The sequence below is a fragment of the Rattus norvegicus genome, chromosome 2 (assembly GCF_036323735.1).
Source record: "Rattus norvegicus strain BN/NHsdMcwi chromosome 2, GRCr8, whole genome shotgun sequence".
Taxonomy (NCBI): domain Eukaryota; kingdom Metazoa; phylum Chordata; class Mammalia; order Rodentia; family Muridae; genus Rattus; species Rattus norvegicus.
This window is the reverse complement of record NC_086020.1, coordinates 63,166,411-63,184,518: the sequence shown is the minus strand read 5'-3', so window position 1 is coordinate 63,184,518 and position 18,108 is coordinate 63,166,411. Positions and strand designations below refer to the sequence as shown.

The 18,108-nt window shown below is 45.6% G+C and overlaps 1 protein-coding gene across 10 annotated transcripts in view; it reads left to right on the top strand.

The window, feature by feature from the left end:
* Pdzd2 (PDZ domain containing 2) overlaps positions 1-18,108 on the top strand; it is a 385,871-nt gene that overhangs the window by 313,002 nt on the left and 54,761 nt on the right. For all 10 annotated transcript variants that reach the window (XM_039103091.2, XM_039103090.2, XM_039103085.2 and 7 more), the window contains one exon: positions 11,560-11,671. In XM_039103091.2, the coding sequence (XP_038959019.1) occupies positions 11,560-11,671 (112 nt within the window). The remainder of the gene's footprint in view (positions 1-11,559; positions 11,672-18,108) is intronic.

Below are 18,108 nucleotides of genomic sequence, written 5' to 3'. Positions count from 1 at the left end.
CGTGGCTCTCCTTGGTGCTGTTTTCAAATGGTAAAAGCAGGCGGTGTAGATGAGTCCTTGGCTATCTCTACTCATCGCTTCCTGCCTCTACTTGCCGAGGCACGTTTCTGACAGATGCTCAAGTTTCTTTATAACTTTAGGTGAAGAGATGGGGGAGGGGAGCAGAGTATGACTAGGCCTTGAGATGAAGGGTCAGCAACTATGAATGCCACGTGGCTGCTGCTTCCAGCTTTGATGACCAGTCTCTGTTCCTCAGCTCTGCCCTTGTAGTGTTAAAGCAGCCATGGGCAGTAAACAAGCCAAAGGTCTTGCCAGTGCTCCGAGAAACCAAGGATCCAGTGTTGAGCAATGTTCAGCCTCCAGTAGAAGTTTGAGCCCCTCCGTGGGTGATAGTTGGTGGGCTGGTGCCTGCCTCTCCTGCTGTTTCCTGTGGGCTCTGCCGAGCACATCTACAGTTTCTTGTCAGATTCGTAAAGATATGCCTTTAGGACTATGAGGCCTAAGTAAGCCATGTGAACTCAGAACTCCCAGAAACAAAGAATTCAGAGCTCATGTTGATCAGCTAAAGACCCTCAGGATACTATGTGTAGAACTTAACAGTAAACCAGAGCCAACCACAATGATGCTCTTCTCTTTACCTAAGCCTTCCTGGGATCATGGCCAGTCAGAACAAGTTTTGTCTAGTATCACAATCCAAGGGAGTGTGTTTACATGAACTGGTACTGCTGGCTTAGAGACCTTTCACAGCTTCATCCACAATTTTCCTGCCACACCTCCTGCTTGCCCCTCCCACACCCCCTGCTTGCCCCTCCCATACCCCCTGCTTGCCCCTCCCACACCTCCTGCTTGCCCCCCTCACAAGCCATTTGCTGATATATTGGTTTCTTTGTTTACTTACTTTGCAATGCTAAGGATTGAATCCAGGGCCCACCTTCTGCCTAGTCTATTCTTTCTTTTCTTATCTTTTCTTAAATCAGCCCTTCTATCATGCTTTTGACCTTCTTGAGATTTTTCTGTGTATATATAACAGAGAGAGAGAGACAGAGAGAGAGACAGAGACAGAGAGAGACAGAGAGAGACAGAGATTCACATTGTTCTATTGTTCGGAGTAAAGTTATCTGGGTTGTGCTGTCAGGGATCTGTCAGGCCAAAGCTGCCCACCAGCTCCAGCTGAGGAGTGATCCTTAGTGACCCCCTTCTCTTCCCAGTCTGTAAATCTAGAGAAGAGCTCTAGACCCATGGCTTTCTCACCCACGGGGTCCTAGGGACACTGCAGGCCGTGAGCAGAGCTTTTTTGGTTGAGTATGTTGCATACTTGTCTGTCACCGTTTGAATTCTGCACTAAGGGACATGCAAGTCCTCCTGCCATCCACACACTCACATTTGTACTTAAAGAATTCAGTGTCCCTGAGGATACTCCTCTTTTCGAGCAGGTCACGCAGAGGCTAATGACTGATGACATTCCAGGGGTCCGAAAGGTATATCACAGCAGCTTTCTGTGGGACCAAGAAACTTCCTTAATCTGTAGGTATAAAATCATCTAAATAATGCCTAATACAATCCTTCAAACCCCTTCAGACTTCCCAGTGTGGTGTGGGAGAAAGGGGGTGATGAATGGGTGGAAACTGCAAACAGTCTCAGACAGAACAAGGGCAGTGTTATTTCACGTGCAGAGTCACAGCCTGGATGTCTCCGAGGACATCGGCTCCTCCCCTGCTGCCTCTGAGGGTTTCTGAGCTGTGTACACTTCCTATCCTCTGCATGGACCAAAGCACGCAGAGATAACAAATTGGTCTCTCCATGCCTACTGCTTTTCTCTTTAGTCCCAAGCTATTCTCTTGGGAAAGCAACGGCCCAGCAGTGTGGCAGAGTTTGTAATCTCTGCATGTAAGTCACAGGCTCTGTGCCACTTGGTGCTGATTAAATTGTGAGTGTGAGTGTGTGTGTGTGTGTGTGTGTGTGTGTGTGTGTGTGTGTGTGCGTGTGCGTGTGTGTGTGTGCGTGTGTGTCTGTGTGTCTGTATGTGTGTGTGTGCATTCATGTGTTTGTGCCTGTTGTGTGTCAGTATGTGTATGTGCATGCATATGTGTATTCATATGTCTATAAGTGTGTGTCTGTGTGTATGTATGTATCTGTGCATGTGTTTATGTATGTGCATACATTTGTGTATGTATATATGTGTGTGATTGTGTGTGTCTGTGTATGCGCATGCATTTATGTGCGTGTATTGATCCATGTGTGTGCATTCATTTGTGTGTGTCTGTGTGTATATGAGTGTCTGATTGCGTATATCTGTATCTGTGTATGTGTGCCTCTGTGTGTGTATGTCTGTGCATGCACTTGTGTGTGTGTGTGTCTGTCTGTCTGTGTAGTTGCTCTGACTCCCTCTGTATGAATAGTTATTCCTTTCTAGCCTGGCCTCTCTAAAGGCCATCTAGTTCTCTTTCAGTCACTCACACATCTGCCCCAGAGATTTGGAAAAATGGGCTTCATTTAGCAGCCTAAAAGCCATCTTCCTGTGACTGAAGCATGAAAGGGAAGTCACATTGCTCTGTCCTATGGAGCCTGACCAGTGGGTGACCAACCCAGCTTCCCCGGGGATGCAAGCTGAGCTGTGCTCTGTCACATCTGCAGATTCCTTTTGCTTTTTTTTTTTTTTTTTTTTTCCTTCCTTTTTTCTAAGTGTTGGGAACAGTAAAACGCCCAGTGTGGACTAAGAGTGACCATTTCTCCTGAGGTTTTCCTTGGGACCAGATATGCTTGTGCAGTGGGAAAGTCAGAGATAAAGGTCATACTGTTTGTTTGTCGGGCCACAGGAGCCAAATGTTAGATGAATCATAGTGTGTTTCAGGCGATCTCTTGAGTGCTTTTGACCGGCAGCTACAGAGCACCACGAAATAACAGACCTTAGCATGGGCTCCGGAGCCAACTCCCGGGGAACACTGAGTCGCTTCCTCTGCTCCCACAAATGACATCTCGGCATCCATGGACTGGCTTATTCAAAGTAATGCTTTTTAGCAGTTCCACGGTGAGGAAAACTGTCAATGCATCATAATAACCAACTGAGCGCCAGCTTACCTAAATCCCTTCAGGTTGTAACCTAAGAAAATAAGGAATCCATTGAAAGTTATTGTCATCTAAATTTAAACTTCCTTGACATTTTGAGGTTTTTGTTTTGTTTTGTTTTAATTAATGGCCTTCCTTGTTTTCTCCTATATCTTATTTTTCTCCATCCTAGCTAATAAGATTCTTGATGCGGTGGTCAGGGAAAAAAAGATGATTTTTCTAACATCTATGCACTAGATTGCTTCCCACTGAAACACTCCCGGCTTCTTCAGTTCCAACGACATCGGATGTGACACCAGATCTCACGTGTTCGTAGCTTTCCAGTGAGACGGCAACGAGCCGATAACTGCTTCCTGTTATCGGTCCTGCACCTTGACATTTAAATGGGGGACAAACTCTAAGCTATAGATGGTGTTTGTTCCAGATAAAATCTTGTTCCTGGAACTTTGTTTTTCCCAGGACGATTTCAAGAACTGTTAAAATGTCTGACATGGGGGCTGGGGATTTAGCTCAGTGGTAGAGCGCTTACCTAGGAAGCGCAAGGCCCTGGGTTCGGTCCCCAGCTCCGAAAAAAAGAACCAAAAAAAAAAAAAAAAAAAATGTCTGACATGTTCTTCTTCGTCTTGAAAGTGATTTCTTCAGAAATCAAGTGATTTTGCTGAATTTTGACTCTCACTAAAGGTAGCACAGCTGGGTTTTGGCTTTCTCCGGCCTAGGGTGTAGGATTCAGTCGCAGGTCAGGGTTTTCTAGTTGTATCAGTTCCCTTCCCCTCTCTAAGTCCTATAGCTCAGAAGGGCTTAGAGAGATGGACACACCACAGACTCTCATCACCCCAACGGGTCCTGAACACAGACAACTGCAGTCTTTCATTATGGGCTTGAAGCAAGTCTGATTGCCCATGTTGAGTGAGAGACATTACCTTTCTTTTACTGCATAGTAAACAAACCTACATCTTCCTCTTGGGACACTATCTCCAATTTCTAGTCGGTTCACCCAGGGTAAAACCCAGTCTATGGCTCTGTTCACACACCTTACAAGAAATCAAAAGACCAGTGGAGAATTACGTCCCTTTTGGTTGGAAGAGAGGTTTAGTAATACCGTGTAAGGAAATGTTGAGGATGAAAATGTACAAGAGGGTTGGAGAAATAGCTCAGTGGTTAAATATATCCACTTGCTCCTCCAGAGGCCCTGGGTTCAGTTCCCAGCACCTACATGGCAGCTAACAGCCATCTGGGGTGGATCAAGGAATCCATTGCCCTCTCCCTGCCCCAGAAGGTACCAGGCATCCATGCAGCACACTTCCTACTTGCAGACAAAACACTAACATATAAGATCAAGATAAAAATAAGTATTATTTTTAAATGAAAATGTTGTGGACTTCTTTTAAAGCTGCCAGTCAGTGTAGAGTTGTCTGGAGTTTGTAGCCCTGTGGAATATCCTCCCAGGTGAGGCTGGCGGGAATCAGCCTGGTCTCTCATAAGATGCTTTTAGTCTGAATCCTGAAGCTCTTGTATTTGCGTTTTACGCTTTGAAACCAAATCGTCAGTTTTTGTTGTCCTGCATCCAGTGTGGACTGTGCCTCTAATGGATCCTGCATGTTCTGAGAAGCACAGATTTTCAGGCCTGGGCCATATTTTCCACACTGACAGCCACTCTTCAGTTAATGAGACTGGAAGACAGAAGGCCTCCCAGCCCCACCTGCCTCATCTACTGGGACTGCAGTATCCTGAGCTGGACCTGCTCTGACTGTCCTTCAGCCCCTCCCCTCAGCGCCCCTCCCCCATCACCCTGAGGTTCACCTTGCCTTGGATTTAAACATCACGAAGGTTGGACAGAATCGCTTTCTGCTCTAAGTTTTTTAGTCAGGAATCGGCTACCTCTGGAGTCTTGTATCCTTGCCCTTATTTTTCTTTTCTTTTCTTTCCTTCTTTTTTTTTTTTAAACCTTCTGCTTCAAATTCTTTTCTTCTTTCACAGCCCTACTTTGCCCAAATTGAGATGCTTCTTCAAATATTACTTCTGATTTTTGGTTTTCTGGTTTTCTGTCCTGTAGGGCCCGTTTTTGTGGAGAAGGAATGAACGAGCCCACTCTTTGACAGAGTAGCCATTGTTCAAATGTTTTTGGTTTTTTTTTTTTTTTTTTTTGAACATCACGATCAGTTGAGAGGCAGTCACCATCCAAGAAATAGTCCCTGTCTACCAACCTAAGGTTCTGCCCCAGAGGCGTCCTGCTGGCTCCCCCTATCCTGTTACTACCTTTGAAGTTATGGTTTCGTGCCATTCTTGGGCTGTTTCCAGTGTCAAGTAACTGTCTCTTCCCAATTTTCTCAAGAGGTTGTTTTCCCGTCATCTTCGTAGCACACCTGCAAATCTACACTCTCCGAGCCCTGATATGCTTTTCCCAAAGCCTCCTCCTAAAAGCCCTTCACCTCTACTTTTGGAAAATCGCACCTCATTTCTGGGTCTGGGATCCCATTCTTTCTTCTCTATTGTTTGTTTTGTTTTGAAAGTGCTAGGGATAGAACCCAGGACAGTGCTCCACCAGGAAGCACTCCCAGTCCTCCGTTAGACTCCTTAGATCTTGATTTTTCTCAAACCTAGGAATTACTGGAGTGAGTGTCCCAGGGCTTAAGATGCACTGAAGCACCTCCTCCCTCAGACTGGCACTGGAGCACCTCCTCCCTCAGACTGGCACTGGAGCACCTCCTCCCTTAGATTGGCACTGGAGCACCCCAGTCCCTTAGCCCAAACTTCCTCTCACCACTATTCAGTCTGTTCTCTCAGAGCTCATCTTGTCTTCAAAGAAAATGTCCTCTTTCCGGTAGCTAATCCTCATGTCTTCTTTTGGTTTTTCTTCTCTACTGCCACTACTCTGACGGAAGTCCACAGTGTGTTTTCAGGTCATGGAATGCAAGCCAGCCTGTTCTACCTATGTGTTTCAGGAACTCACTTACAATGACCTCGGCCTTCTGAGCTTTAGTTTGCGGTAACTTGATAGCAGCCTTGGTTGCAGGACAGTTGACCAGACTGTGAACCCTGAAGTTACGCTATTTACTGGAAAAACCTGTTTCTCGTTGTGGTGTGGCTCAGCCTTCGTTTAACTCAAGAGCTTTGTGCTTGAATACTGTAGACAGGATTAAATAATGTCAACTATAGGTTAAGAGGTAGAGCAAAACAACCAGCTGACAAGAAATCAATATAGGATTATTAAGAAAAAAAAATAAAAGAGAGTAAGAGAAAGGCGGGAGAATGGAGGGAGAGACCCCAGAAGTAGGAGGGAGGGACATTCAGTTTGAAGGAGTTTGTTGTTATTGTTATTGTTGTTGGGGTTTTTTTGGGATTGTGTGAGAGATGGGCATTGCTTCTGGGACACCAGCTGAGGAGGAAGGTCAGCTAGGTGCTTTCTCTGCCTCTCTGAGCTAGCGGGCTTCACCCCAGCATCTGGCTCCCAAGTCTTCATTGTTAAAATTGAACAATTGAGGTTTTGTTTAAAACAAAACAAAACAAAACAAAACAAGCCCCACCCCCACATTCAATCCCCAAACATGGCGGCTTCTCTTTGGACTCCTCTGTCTCTACTTATTCTCGTATTAAACCTACTAACTTTCTGGGCATGAGACTAAGCCGAGCCTAGAGCCTAGAACTTGTCATGCCAACGTGAGCCTTCAAATCTAGAGATACTCTGAAGCCTACCTTGAGAGGAGGAGCCTAAACTGTGTGTGTTTTGTTTTGTTCTTTCAAGGAAACCTTCCCTCCACCACCCTCGAGATCCCCATTAGGCCCCTGCTAGTACATTCACTGAGTCCTCACGTTACCCCTAGACAACTGTTACAAACTAATCTTATCCCCTTCAAAGTAAATGCAGTTATTTCCACTTCCATAATGAAGGGACAGCCTCAGACATCAGCACTCCATTAATGTATCATGGGCATAATATATGCTGTCACCCGCAGTATTTGGCACACGTTTCCTGTGTGTGTGGTTATCCATTGAGTGGGACGGGTTCCAGAACTGCTGATTAAAAGGTATATATTCCTAAAGTCACATGCACACTAATGAACCTCCCTCCCTTTTGTCTGGTAGGCACCTGAGAAGCTTCTGTTTTCCTCCTTTCTATCTCAGGAGAATTGGGGGATGGAGGGTGGAGGGCACAGGAGAACTGAAGACCCTAAACACTGCAGGGTCCAGCCTCCTTCCAAGCCACTTCCCTTTGAGGTAGGGCAGTGGCTCATTCCAGAGGTGCCCCTGCATTGCCTCCTTAAGCCTTGGTCTTTAGCACTGTGCGAGCTATCCAGTGACTCTCACTCACACCAAGTTTGACTTAGTCATCTCTCGCCCTTAGGAATCTCCCTCAGAATCAGCCCACAGCAGATGCCTGCAACCCTCACTTTGCCCCGTGAATCTGTCCCTCTGTTCAGCCTTTCCCTGCGTGCTCAGGACCACAGATCTTCCATGCGCCCTTGAGCTAGGGGGCGGGGTCTCTATGCAAAGTGGGTTGCTGCTCAGCCTTCTCTAATCCTCATTTAGGATTCCGCATGCTGCCTCCATAAATCAGAAATCTCCCCTGCGGCCCCATATCTCAGATGGGAGCACTGAGGCCCACAAGGAGTTGGCATATATCACAAATAAAATGCCGCAACCAGGATGTGTGCCTCATAGCTGGGTTCTCTGCCCACCTTCATTCCTGCAAAACCTGAAGCTAAAACTGCATTTTCACTAGGAGAGAATTTCACAGACTGTAGGATAGACGAAGGTCTGGAGTAGGGTCTGGAAAGTTCTATTAGATTCCAAGAGTGTAGTAGCATGACCTTGCATTAGTAACTGCTCATGATGGTAGACCCTATTCACTGCTGGGCTGAACCGAGGCCTTCCAGAAGAACAGGAGAAGCTCATTTCCTTCTAGAACAGCTACGAATGTTATTTTCAGATCAGGGTCCTTTGTTCTGTGAATTTGGGGGAGGGAATGGGCCCAGCACAAGGATTCTCTTAGCACAGGCATTTCCAGACTATTGTCTATTGACCGTCGCACAGGACTGAGGGGAGGCTCATTGTAGTCAAAAGTGCACTTTGTGCACTGCTTCCTGCTAGAACCTGCAGCTAATGTCTCCACAGCCCACTTCCTGATCACTGAGTTCCGAGCCATGTACTGTGACAAACCAGTCTTCTGTTGGGGAGGAAACGGTCCTGTGGAAACAGAACCACTTTGCTTTGATTTAAATAAAGCCTGTGTTGGAAACTTAGCCCCCTGTGTGGTTTGGGAGGGCAGTCCTGAGGAGAGGTACTTAAACCTTCCTAGGACCTTGTCATTTGCACCAGGATGTTTACTACGAATGGACCTTCAGAGGGGTAGGTTGGCCCTTAGGTCTTTTGCCCTGGGAGTGACACAGCAAGGCCCCTTCACCAGGTATCTGCTCCCAACATTGGATTCTCCAGCATCCAAAATACAAGAAATATAACTACAAAACCGAGGAGGACCTTGAACTCTGGCTCCCCCTGTCTCCACCTAGGGAGTGCTGGGATTATAGCTGTGTAACTCCCACGCCCAGCAAGGTTTGCTTTATACAGACCAGCCCTGTAGCATCCTGTCTTGGTAACACAAAAGGAACTAACATACCTATGCGAACACTTCCAGGAAGTTCTGACATAAGTCTTCACTCCTGTCTTCATCTCAATGGTTCAGCCTTTAAAGTGCTTTGTGGTGTGTCTAGAACCATTCTTGTTTTAGCCACCAGTAAAAAAAAAAAAAAAAAAAAATGGTAGGAAAAAATGATAGTGAATGAGCCACACACACTTGTACATGTTCACTGTTCGTGTGTGTGTGTGTGTGTGTGTGTGTGTGTGTGTGTGTGTGTGTGTGTGTGTATATATATATGTATATATATATATATATATATATATATATATATATATATATATCATATCATTGCTTTAGCTGTAGTGTCTTAGGGTGGACGAAGCAGTTTCCTAGCATCTTAGGGTTTTACTTCTGTGAACAGACACCATGACCAAGGCAACTCTTTTTTTTTTTTTTAAGATTTATTTATTTTATATATACAAGTACACTGTAGCTGTCTTCAGACACACCAGAAGAGGGCAACAGATCTCATTACACATGGTTTTGAGCTACCATGTTGCTGCTGGGATTTGAACTCAGGACCTCTGGGGAAGAGCAGTCAATGCTCCTAACCGCTGAGCCATCTCTCCAGCCCTCTAGATGGTTCTTTTTACTGGGTTTTCATCGAGGCCAGGAGAACCTGTAAAATAACCCTCAGGATTCCCTTCATGATCTAACCCTGAACACCCACCAGTCCCAGACATTGTAAATTAGTGAGCCAAATGTGTTATCACTGTTGACCACAACAGGATTCATTTTCCTTCCCAATGCCCCTTCCAAAACTTTGCCCGCATCTCTTTATTCTCTGACCCTTGAGAAGATGCTTTAAAGAAGAAAGGGAATTTTCAAACATACAGATAATATGTAAAGCTGATATAAATAATCACCTCATAAAAGATAATTCACTTGGGGTATAGCTCTAAATGCCTTTTGTAATTTATACACTGCATTAGACATGTCCTTCGCAACTTTGTGTACAGTTCTTAGCATGAAGCTTATCTATTTTAATGGGAGGCTTTTCCCCCCTCATATCAATATTACCAAAAGGAAAATAAAATTCCAAAGGGGAACATATTATTTGATATAGTTAATAACCTTTAAATTTATCCTTCCTTGAATTTAGTGGGGGATGTAAATTTCATGCAAGTGTGTGTACATGTGCATACATGAAGGCTTATACATGAGTGCATGCTTGAAGGCTTACACATGTATGGATGCATGCAAGCTCACACATGTGTGCATACATGAAGGTTCACACATGTGTGCATGCATGAAGGCTCACACATGAGTGCATGCTTGTAGAGGCCAGAGGTTGATGTTGGGTGTCTTCCTCAATATAGCTCCGCCTTTTTTGGGGGGCAGGGATTGTCAGGATTTATTCTTATTCTTATTACCTGTTATATTCATGTGTATATACAGAGGCCAGAAGATGGTGCTAGTTTCACTGGATCTGGAGTTACAGGCTATGAGACCACAAACGTAGGTGCTAGGAATGAAACTCGGGTCATCTGGAGGAAGGGGAAGTGCCCTGACTACTGAGCGGTTTCTCATTCACATTAATATTTGAGACACTGTTCCTCAAAAAGCTCCAGAGACCCGCCCATCTCTGCACACCCTGACCCTTGTTCAAATCCCTAGCCCCTGCCTCCTACCCTTTTATGCTGGACATAGACTCGGGCCACCGCCCTCTGCTCTCTACATGGGTTCTGGAGATCGGAAGTCAAGTCCCAGGGCTTGTGTGAGAGGCCCTTCACTGACTGAGCCATGTCTCTAGTACCCAAGTCTCCTGTCCAGTCTACTAGAGAACATTGTAGCATGGCTGGCATCTCTGGGACACCTGGCACCGTGGCCTTTGGGACGTGGCCCAATCACTTCCTGGAATCAGATGCCAAACATACCTACAGATGTTTGGGTTGACGGACACTTCCCCAGGACCTGGACAGTTCAGAATCAGGAGTGAGGCACACAGAACAGTGCGGGTTGACTGAAGGAAATATACTCTCGTAGGACATGTAGCACATAACATTTCAGGTGGGCTACGTATGCAGAGGTGAGCATGTCATGCAGACGATCGTAACAGCGCTGAAAAACTCCAGCTTAGTGACATTCCATTGCAACATATATTGATACTGATGTAAGCATCCAACGTATGTCACTAAACCACATAGTGCCTGACTATAACAGACCATATTACTCATTTGTGTATTTCCTATACTACACTTTTGTCCTTGTTTTAGAGCATCAATCTCAGATCTGCCTGCCTCTGACCCCCAGGGGCTGGGTTAAAGGCACGCCCCGCCACCGCCAGCTAGAGTTAGCGTCTTTATTAAAAGGTGAATGTAAACTATTGTACGGTATGCTGGTCTCCTGACTCCAGAGCACCCCACCCCCACCCAGTGATTGGTCTAGATCATCTGGGTCTTCCTCACACTATACTCTTCGATATATCCATAATGGCAAAATTGCCCTGAAAACCACATTTCAAGAACATATCACTGTCCATCACTGACATAAACAGATGTCTTAGAAACAGGTTTGGATTTCTGATTTATCTGTGGCAATTTGCATCAAGTCCCTGAGCGGTAAGCCAGGAGACCTGGACTCTTAGGCTTAGCCTCACCTCTGACTACCCAGAAGTGACCTTGACCAGGTTCTTTCCAGGTAAAATAGGAGTGGAAACAGCCCCAGGGTCCTTTCTAGTTTGAAACCTCCCTGGTGGAACTTGCCAGTTCCTTGCACACTGGTAATCTGAACGGTGGGACTTTGATCCCAGGAAGCTTTTCTCTCACATGACATCTGTATGGCTGCTTCTCCAGCCTGTCTGAGATAACTCTGTGGAGGCCTCGCCTCTCCCATCAGCTCTTTGCTCTGCCTTCTAGATGCCCGGGTCAGAAGAATCCCAGGACGTAGGCAGCTCTGAGGAATCCAAAGGGAACTTGGAAAGTCCCAAACAGGGCAACTGTAAGACGAAACTCAAGAGCCGACTCTCAGGTAAGAACCCTCCTTTGCCTGTGGAGAATGAGACAGGCTTGCAGCGCCGGGAATGAGGTTGGGAGTTGGGGGAGGAATGACCCCATTAACAGGATGAACACTTTGGCGGGAGATCTGGGCCTTCAGTTTGTGATGGTTCCCAGGCTGGCCTGAACTCAGAATCCTCCTGCCTCAAGTAGAGAGTTAACAGACTTGCACCTAGAGAGATGAGCTCTTTATCTCCTCAAAACCTCACAACAGTTTTTCCACCAGTGAGGCAGGCCCGGGCAGAGCAGCTCCGTTAAGCCTAGCTGCCCAAGTGACTATTTTTTTGAACCATTACAAAGTGCATGTCAGCGTGTGTGTTGTCTGTTGAAACTTCAATTTCCTGAATGTTTGGTTCATTTATCGTAATGAGGTTTCAGGTGACCCTTTCAGGGTTGACTCTCAGGTGGCCCATATTCTCAACATACACACATCCCCCCACCCCCAATCCTCAGCCAACTAGAACAAGTGGCAAAGGAATTTCTCTCACATCAAGTTTGCATCTCAACCTAGCAGGAGAAATAGGGAAAGAGGTTGCAGCTTTTAGAACTGATGGAGTTCTCCATGCCCTGGGTATTTCCTTAGACAACTTGGCCTATGCTCTGGGGAGACAGCCCAAGACACCTGTGTCTCTCAGAGGTCCTTGGCACTTCTGTTTTGTTGAATACTTTGTCTCCATCAAAAATAAAATTTTATGACAGTGTTCATACAAAAGTACACTCGGAGGACTGGGGAGATGGCTCAGTGGGTCAAGAACTGAGTTCGGATCCTCAGTACCTGTGCAAAAGCCAGGTATAGCACACTTGTGTAACTCTAGCCCTGGGCAGAGACAGGCGAATCCCCAGGGCCTTGCTGGTTGGCCAGTCTACCTGAAACAGCAAACTCAGTTTAGTAAGAGACCCAAAAGGAAGACATATGCCATCAACTTCTGGTCTTCTAAGATGTATGCAAATGTGAGTGTTGTTGTGTTTTATAAAAAGATAAAGAGAGAGGGGATATGTTGTATGGTGGCGTGGTAAGGTGTGGGGAAAGGGGGTGCCTCTGCAGGCCAACTACACTTCAGAATAGTATAGAATGGAGTTTATTTAGGGCATGGGGAGGGGAGTTGAGAGGGTAGTAGGGGCAGAGAAAGGCAGAGAGAGAGTACAGGAATGGAGTGCCAGTCATGAGCACTTGGTGAGAGAGGGGGGGTAAGGGGCAAGAGGATAGAGCAGGAGCAAGAAGGCAAGAGCAGGAGAGTGAGGAGGGGGCAAGCAGCCCCTTTATAGTGAGTCAAGTACACCTGGCTATTGCCAGGTAACTGTAGGGTAGAGCTTACGCAAAATGCTAACAAGTGTAGATGCACACATTCACACACACGCGTACACACACATACACACACATACACATACATACACACATGCATACACACATATATACACACACGTACACACACACACACAAACACATGAAAACACTGTACACACTCTACAAAAATAATGTGTAGACAGCAAACATGTGACAGCATTCATCTCTGACTGGTCCCATCTGCACATACATACACTGCATCCACGTACACGGATGCCGCACATAGTACATTAAATAAATGGTGCAGAATAGTCAAGGAAGGCACCTACTGTCAACTTCTAGCCTCTGTACACACCGTGTGGACTTGCATACTCCCCACATGTGTGTTCACGTGCATAAAGCACACACACTTAAGATACAGACTGAATTCATTACTGTCTGCTCATTACTATCATGCTCAGCTCTTCCTGCATTTAAAGATGTATTAAAGCCTTTTTTATGGTCTGCAAATGTGTCATGGGCTCCTTCCCGGCACAGTACCTACTGGCCGAGTAGTTAACTTGGCTCTAGCTATCCACTCACCTGGAAAGGGAGGCAAAACTTAACTTTGATCCCTTAGCAGTTGGTAACCTTGCATGCTTAGCCTGTGTTAAACCTCCCTCAACTTCCATTCCAACAGCTGCCCAAAAGAATTGCTACCCTGTCTTTGAGAAATTGGGTAATGTTTTTATTTTATCATTTATTTATTTTCTTATTTATTTCTGCAGATTATGTGTGTATGTCGTTCATAAGTAATGAGTGTAGACTTGTGCATACCGTGGCACAAGTATGGAGGCCACAGGACAAATTGGACTTGGTTAGTTCCTTCCACTTTTAAGAGAGCTCAGGTCATCAGGATTGAACAGTGAGTGCTTAACCCACAGAGCTATCTTGCTGCCCCTCCCCCCATCTTATTTTAACTCACAGAAAGTCACCCAACACAATGCATCATCTGGTAACATCCCCCAGCCCATTGTTTTCTTCTACACCCAGATCCCTGAAGAGAAAAGGGGGAGCCAAGAGTACCTGTCCCCATCACCTGGCCCTCCACTATCTTTATTCTCAGAGAATATAAATAGCATGGGACCATGAAGTGCAGTGCCTTAAAGCTCTATTTGCAGAAATGAGTTATTTTGTATTGACAAATAGGAGTGATTAGTCAGCATCGTGTTTAAATGAGCAGTAGAGTCAGTTGACTTTTGGCAGGAAGGGATAGCATCAGGTGGAGAGGCCTGCAGAGACTCCCTGAAGGCTCTCACCTTGGGGTAGCAAGCAGCTCTGCCCCCCACACCCCCAGAAGCTCGGGGAGAGGCCCCTTTATACCGTGTGTACAAGGGCAGAAAGGAGGCAGTCGTCAGCTTGTCAGAGTTCATCAACCCTGTATAATCAGTCCCCAGGAAGGCTCTCCGAGTTCTAGAGAGACAGACACAAGGACCTTTGAAACCTCCGTGGTCACATTCCTTATTTTATAGGTGACATTCGAGCAGCTAAGGAAATCCCAAAGGTCACTGGATTGGAGCCAGGAAAAGGACCTGTGCTCCAAACAGTTCTTCCTACCAGCTTCCTGTGTCGAAGGCTTTCTGGATTCAGATGGGGGTGGGCATGAGTCTCAGAGACCTTCTAGATGTCTGGTTTTTCAAACTGTGCCCATTTTGTCAATTTGGAACCAGCGACACCTTTAGCTGATGGCCAGTCCAGGGCTGGGTCACTGTTTGCCATCCAGTGGCATTCAAGGGGTCTCACCTTCCCAAGCCATCCAGGCCTGTGGTTAAGAAATAAGGAATAGGGGAAGAAGTATGCACAGGCATCAGCTAGAACTGGGCTCAGTTTCCAGCTTTGCCCCAGAGACAAGGGACCTGGGACCAGTGTCTTCTATAGACCTCAGCTTTATTTTTTTTTTTTTTTCAGAGCTGGGGATCGAACCCAGGGCCTTGCGTTTGCTAGGCAAGTGCTCTACCACTGAGCTAAATCCCCAACCCCAGACCTCAGCTTTATTAATTCATATGTTTTTCCAGTCTATGGGAGAGTCATCCATGAGCCCACCCTATTGGAAGACTCATGGGAGAATGTCTTCGATGCTGCTGTTCCAAAGCCTGACGGCAATGGGCCCTTCCCTCAGAAGCACCCATTGTTTGTATTGTCAAAGCCATTAATACTATGGTTATGATTTCCATTTTCATTCTTACTGTCCTTGCCTCCTTTCCCACTCAAGAGAGGAAAATAATGTTTGAATGGCTTCAGACAGGAAGGCCTTCGTGAGACCTCTTAGTCCCCTGGGAAGGCAACCCACACGTTCGCATGGTGATGGCTTAGATGTTGCACATGCGCATTCAAGCAGCAGAGCCATGGGGAGTCTCTCTGGTCTGTGTGCTGGTGGAATCATTCAGAAACAGCAGCATAAAGGAGGCCCTGGTAGAAGACTGGAGACCAGTCGTCTAGACGTGGAGGAGAAGAGTGGGGGATTTTTTTCCAGGCAAAGTGAAAGAAAGATTTTTAGGCAACTGTTTTTAATCCTCTCTTATTTGAGAGGCAAAGATGATTCAGTCCAGACAAGCTTGGCAAATGCCATAGGGGAAGGACTGCAGGCTATTGTGGCAGGACGTGATGGTGGTGGGCACGAAGTTGGGAAACCCGTGATATTTATATTCTCAGCTCTGGAGATTAGTACGGTGGTAGGGGGAAAGACACATCCTTGGCAGTTAGCAGGATAGATAGCATTCCTAGGGTAGCTGGGGAAGAGGAGACTGACTGGCAGCTTAACCTGGAGACATGCGAAAGGAGCTTGGAGAAGCAGGCTTTGACAGCGCTGTAAACCGTTTCACCTTTGCATATAGGAGTCTGTTTGGTCTTGGGTTTTTTGGGACAGGGTTTCTCTGTGTAGCCATGGCTATCCCAGAACTCACTCTGTACACAGGCTGACCTTGAACTCAGAGTTCTGCTCGCCTTTGCTTCCCAAATGCTGGGATTAAAGGTGTGTCACCATCACCCAGTTTGTTTATTTTTCATATGATTGAATGTGTATCTGCGTAGAGAGGTGAGAGGGGGTGTGGGCCCTCTGAAGCTGGAGTTCCAGAAAGCTGGGAGCTGCTTGATGTCGGGGCTGGAAACCAACCTCAGGTTGTCTGCAGGAACAGTATGTGCTTTCAACCAGTGAGCCCTCTCTCCAGCTCTGTCTGGGAGGTTTTGCCGCCATGGGATCCTCACGGGTCCGTCTTGCAGATCTGGATGTTTTTCGTGTTCCTTTTGCATGAGTCACTGTGGTTCTGCATATCAGGCTATTATCAGTGGATGCTACCGTATGTGGGTTCTCTCTGGATGATGACAAGCGCCTCCCTGTCAACTCAAAAGGAATTTTCTTCTAATAAATCTTTTTCAGATGAGTAAGCATGCCAAGAAAGATTAATCTGGCCCATGAATTACTAAGTTATGAGTTATTGTTCCAGCCATTTCCATGTGGGTTTTACCCAGTCTGGCTCCAAAACGACTAAAGCAACACCATCTTTCATCTCACAGAACATTTTTCTAATCTTCTAGCCCAGGTTTTCCTTCCTGCCTGCCTCTCTTGCCAGCAGAGACTTCCTTTAATTTCAGTACTTTTGATTTATCTGCGTTAACCTCTCAAGTTTGTGATCTTTTCAGATGCAAAACTTTCCTCGGTTGCAAAGGGATTTCAGGTGTTTGGAAACCTACTTTCACAGAGTGAATATCTAGCATTTGAAAAGCTAAGCCTTAAGTGACATCCGTTAACTGTATCTGCACCATATCGTTGTTAAAAACCCAGTACCGCGTGACTGTTAAAACTGTTATCGTGCCTTATTCCTTAAAAAAATTTTTAGAGAAATTTCCAGGTGGAAATTGGACCCTCATCCAATGTCTCATTACATAGCCCAGGAGAAATCAGTTCACTAAAGAATCAATGTATGGGGAACCGGAGAGATTGATAGTACTTATTGCTCTTACAAAAGGCTTCAGATCAGTTCCAAGAACCCATACAGGGAGATAATAACCCATACAGTCCATAATTCCAGTAACTCCAGCTCCAAGGATCTAACATCTGTCTCTTCAGGCACCTACACTGACATGCATATACCCCCACAGACACACCCAAGTACACACCATTCAAAATAAATTTTTAAGGAAAGAATTCATATGTGTATTTTTGCAAGCACATATGTAATATGTAGAATTTAATATAGAAATAGTGATTATAGCTTTAGTCATATGTAATTGATCTATCACTTCAGATAGTATATAGTCTAAATTAGGTATTTTTAAATCATTGCAGATTTTGTGAACATAGGTCAGTGGTAGAGTGCCTGGGCTGCAAACACCCCGTACACAGACAGACAGACAGACAGACAGATACAGACGCATATGCATAACACACACATATATAATTATTACAAAAGTTTCTTAAATAGGATACAAAAGCATCAGTTATAAAAGTAAAAGTCGATCTGCCATCATGCTTGCAAAATTACATTTTGGTCCACAATGGGCAGCATCTATGGGTGTGGTCCCATATAATTATATCCCATAGTAATATTGTGGCCACCCACAACAGTTAGATTGAATTGACAACTTGACACAATCTGGAGTCAGCTGGAGGGGTTCTAAATGAGTGATTATCTAGATAAGGTTGGGCTGGGGGCATGTGCGTGAGAGATTTGCTTTATCGGGTTCATACCAACTCAGGTAGGATGAGCCATCCTGGATGGTGCGGTCATTTCATAGCCTGGGTTGCAGACTGAAAGGGAGGGAGCTGAGTGCTTGCTCTCTGCTTCCTGACTGTAAATGTCAAAGGACATTGTGTGCCCTGCGACTTCCCTGCTGTGATGAACATAAACAGAACAAAGTCTTTCCCTCAGAGTTGTCAGGGTGTCTTTTTAAGGCAGCTAAATAGAGACTATATCATACCTGAAATGTTAGAAAAGAAACTATGACACCTTTTGTTTTGTGTAAACACACTCCGCACTCCTCAAAACATCCTGTCACTAAGCCATACATGACTGCATCCTACTGTTAAAATTATGGCTTCCTTGTTTTTGCCAGAAAATAACACTAGACAATGTAAGGCACAGATGTGG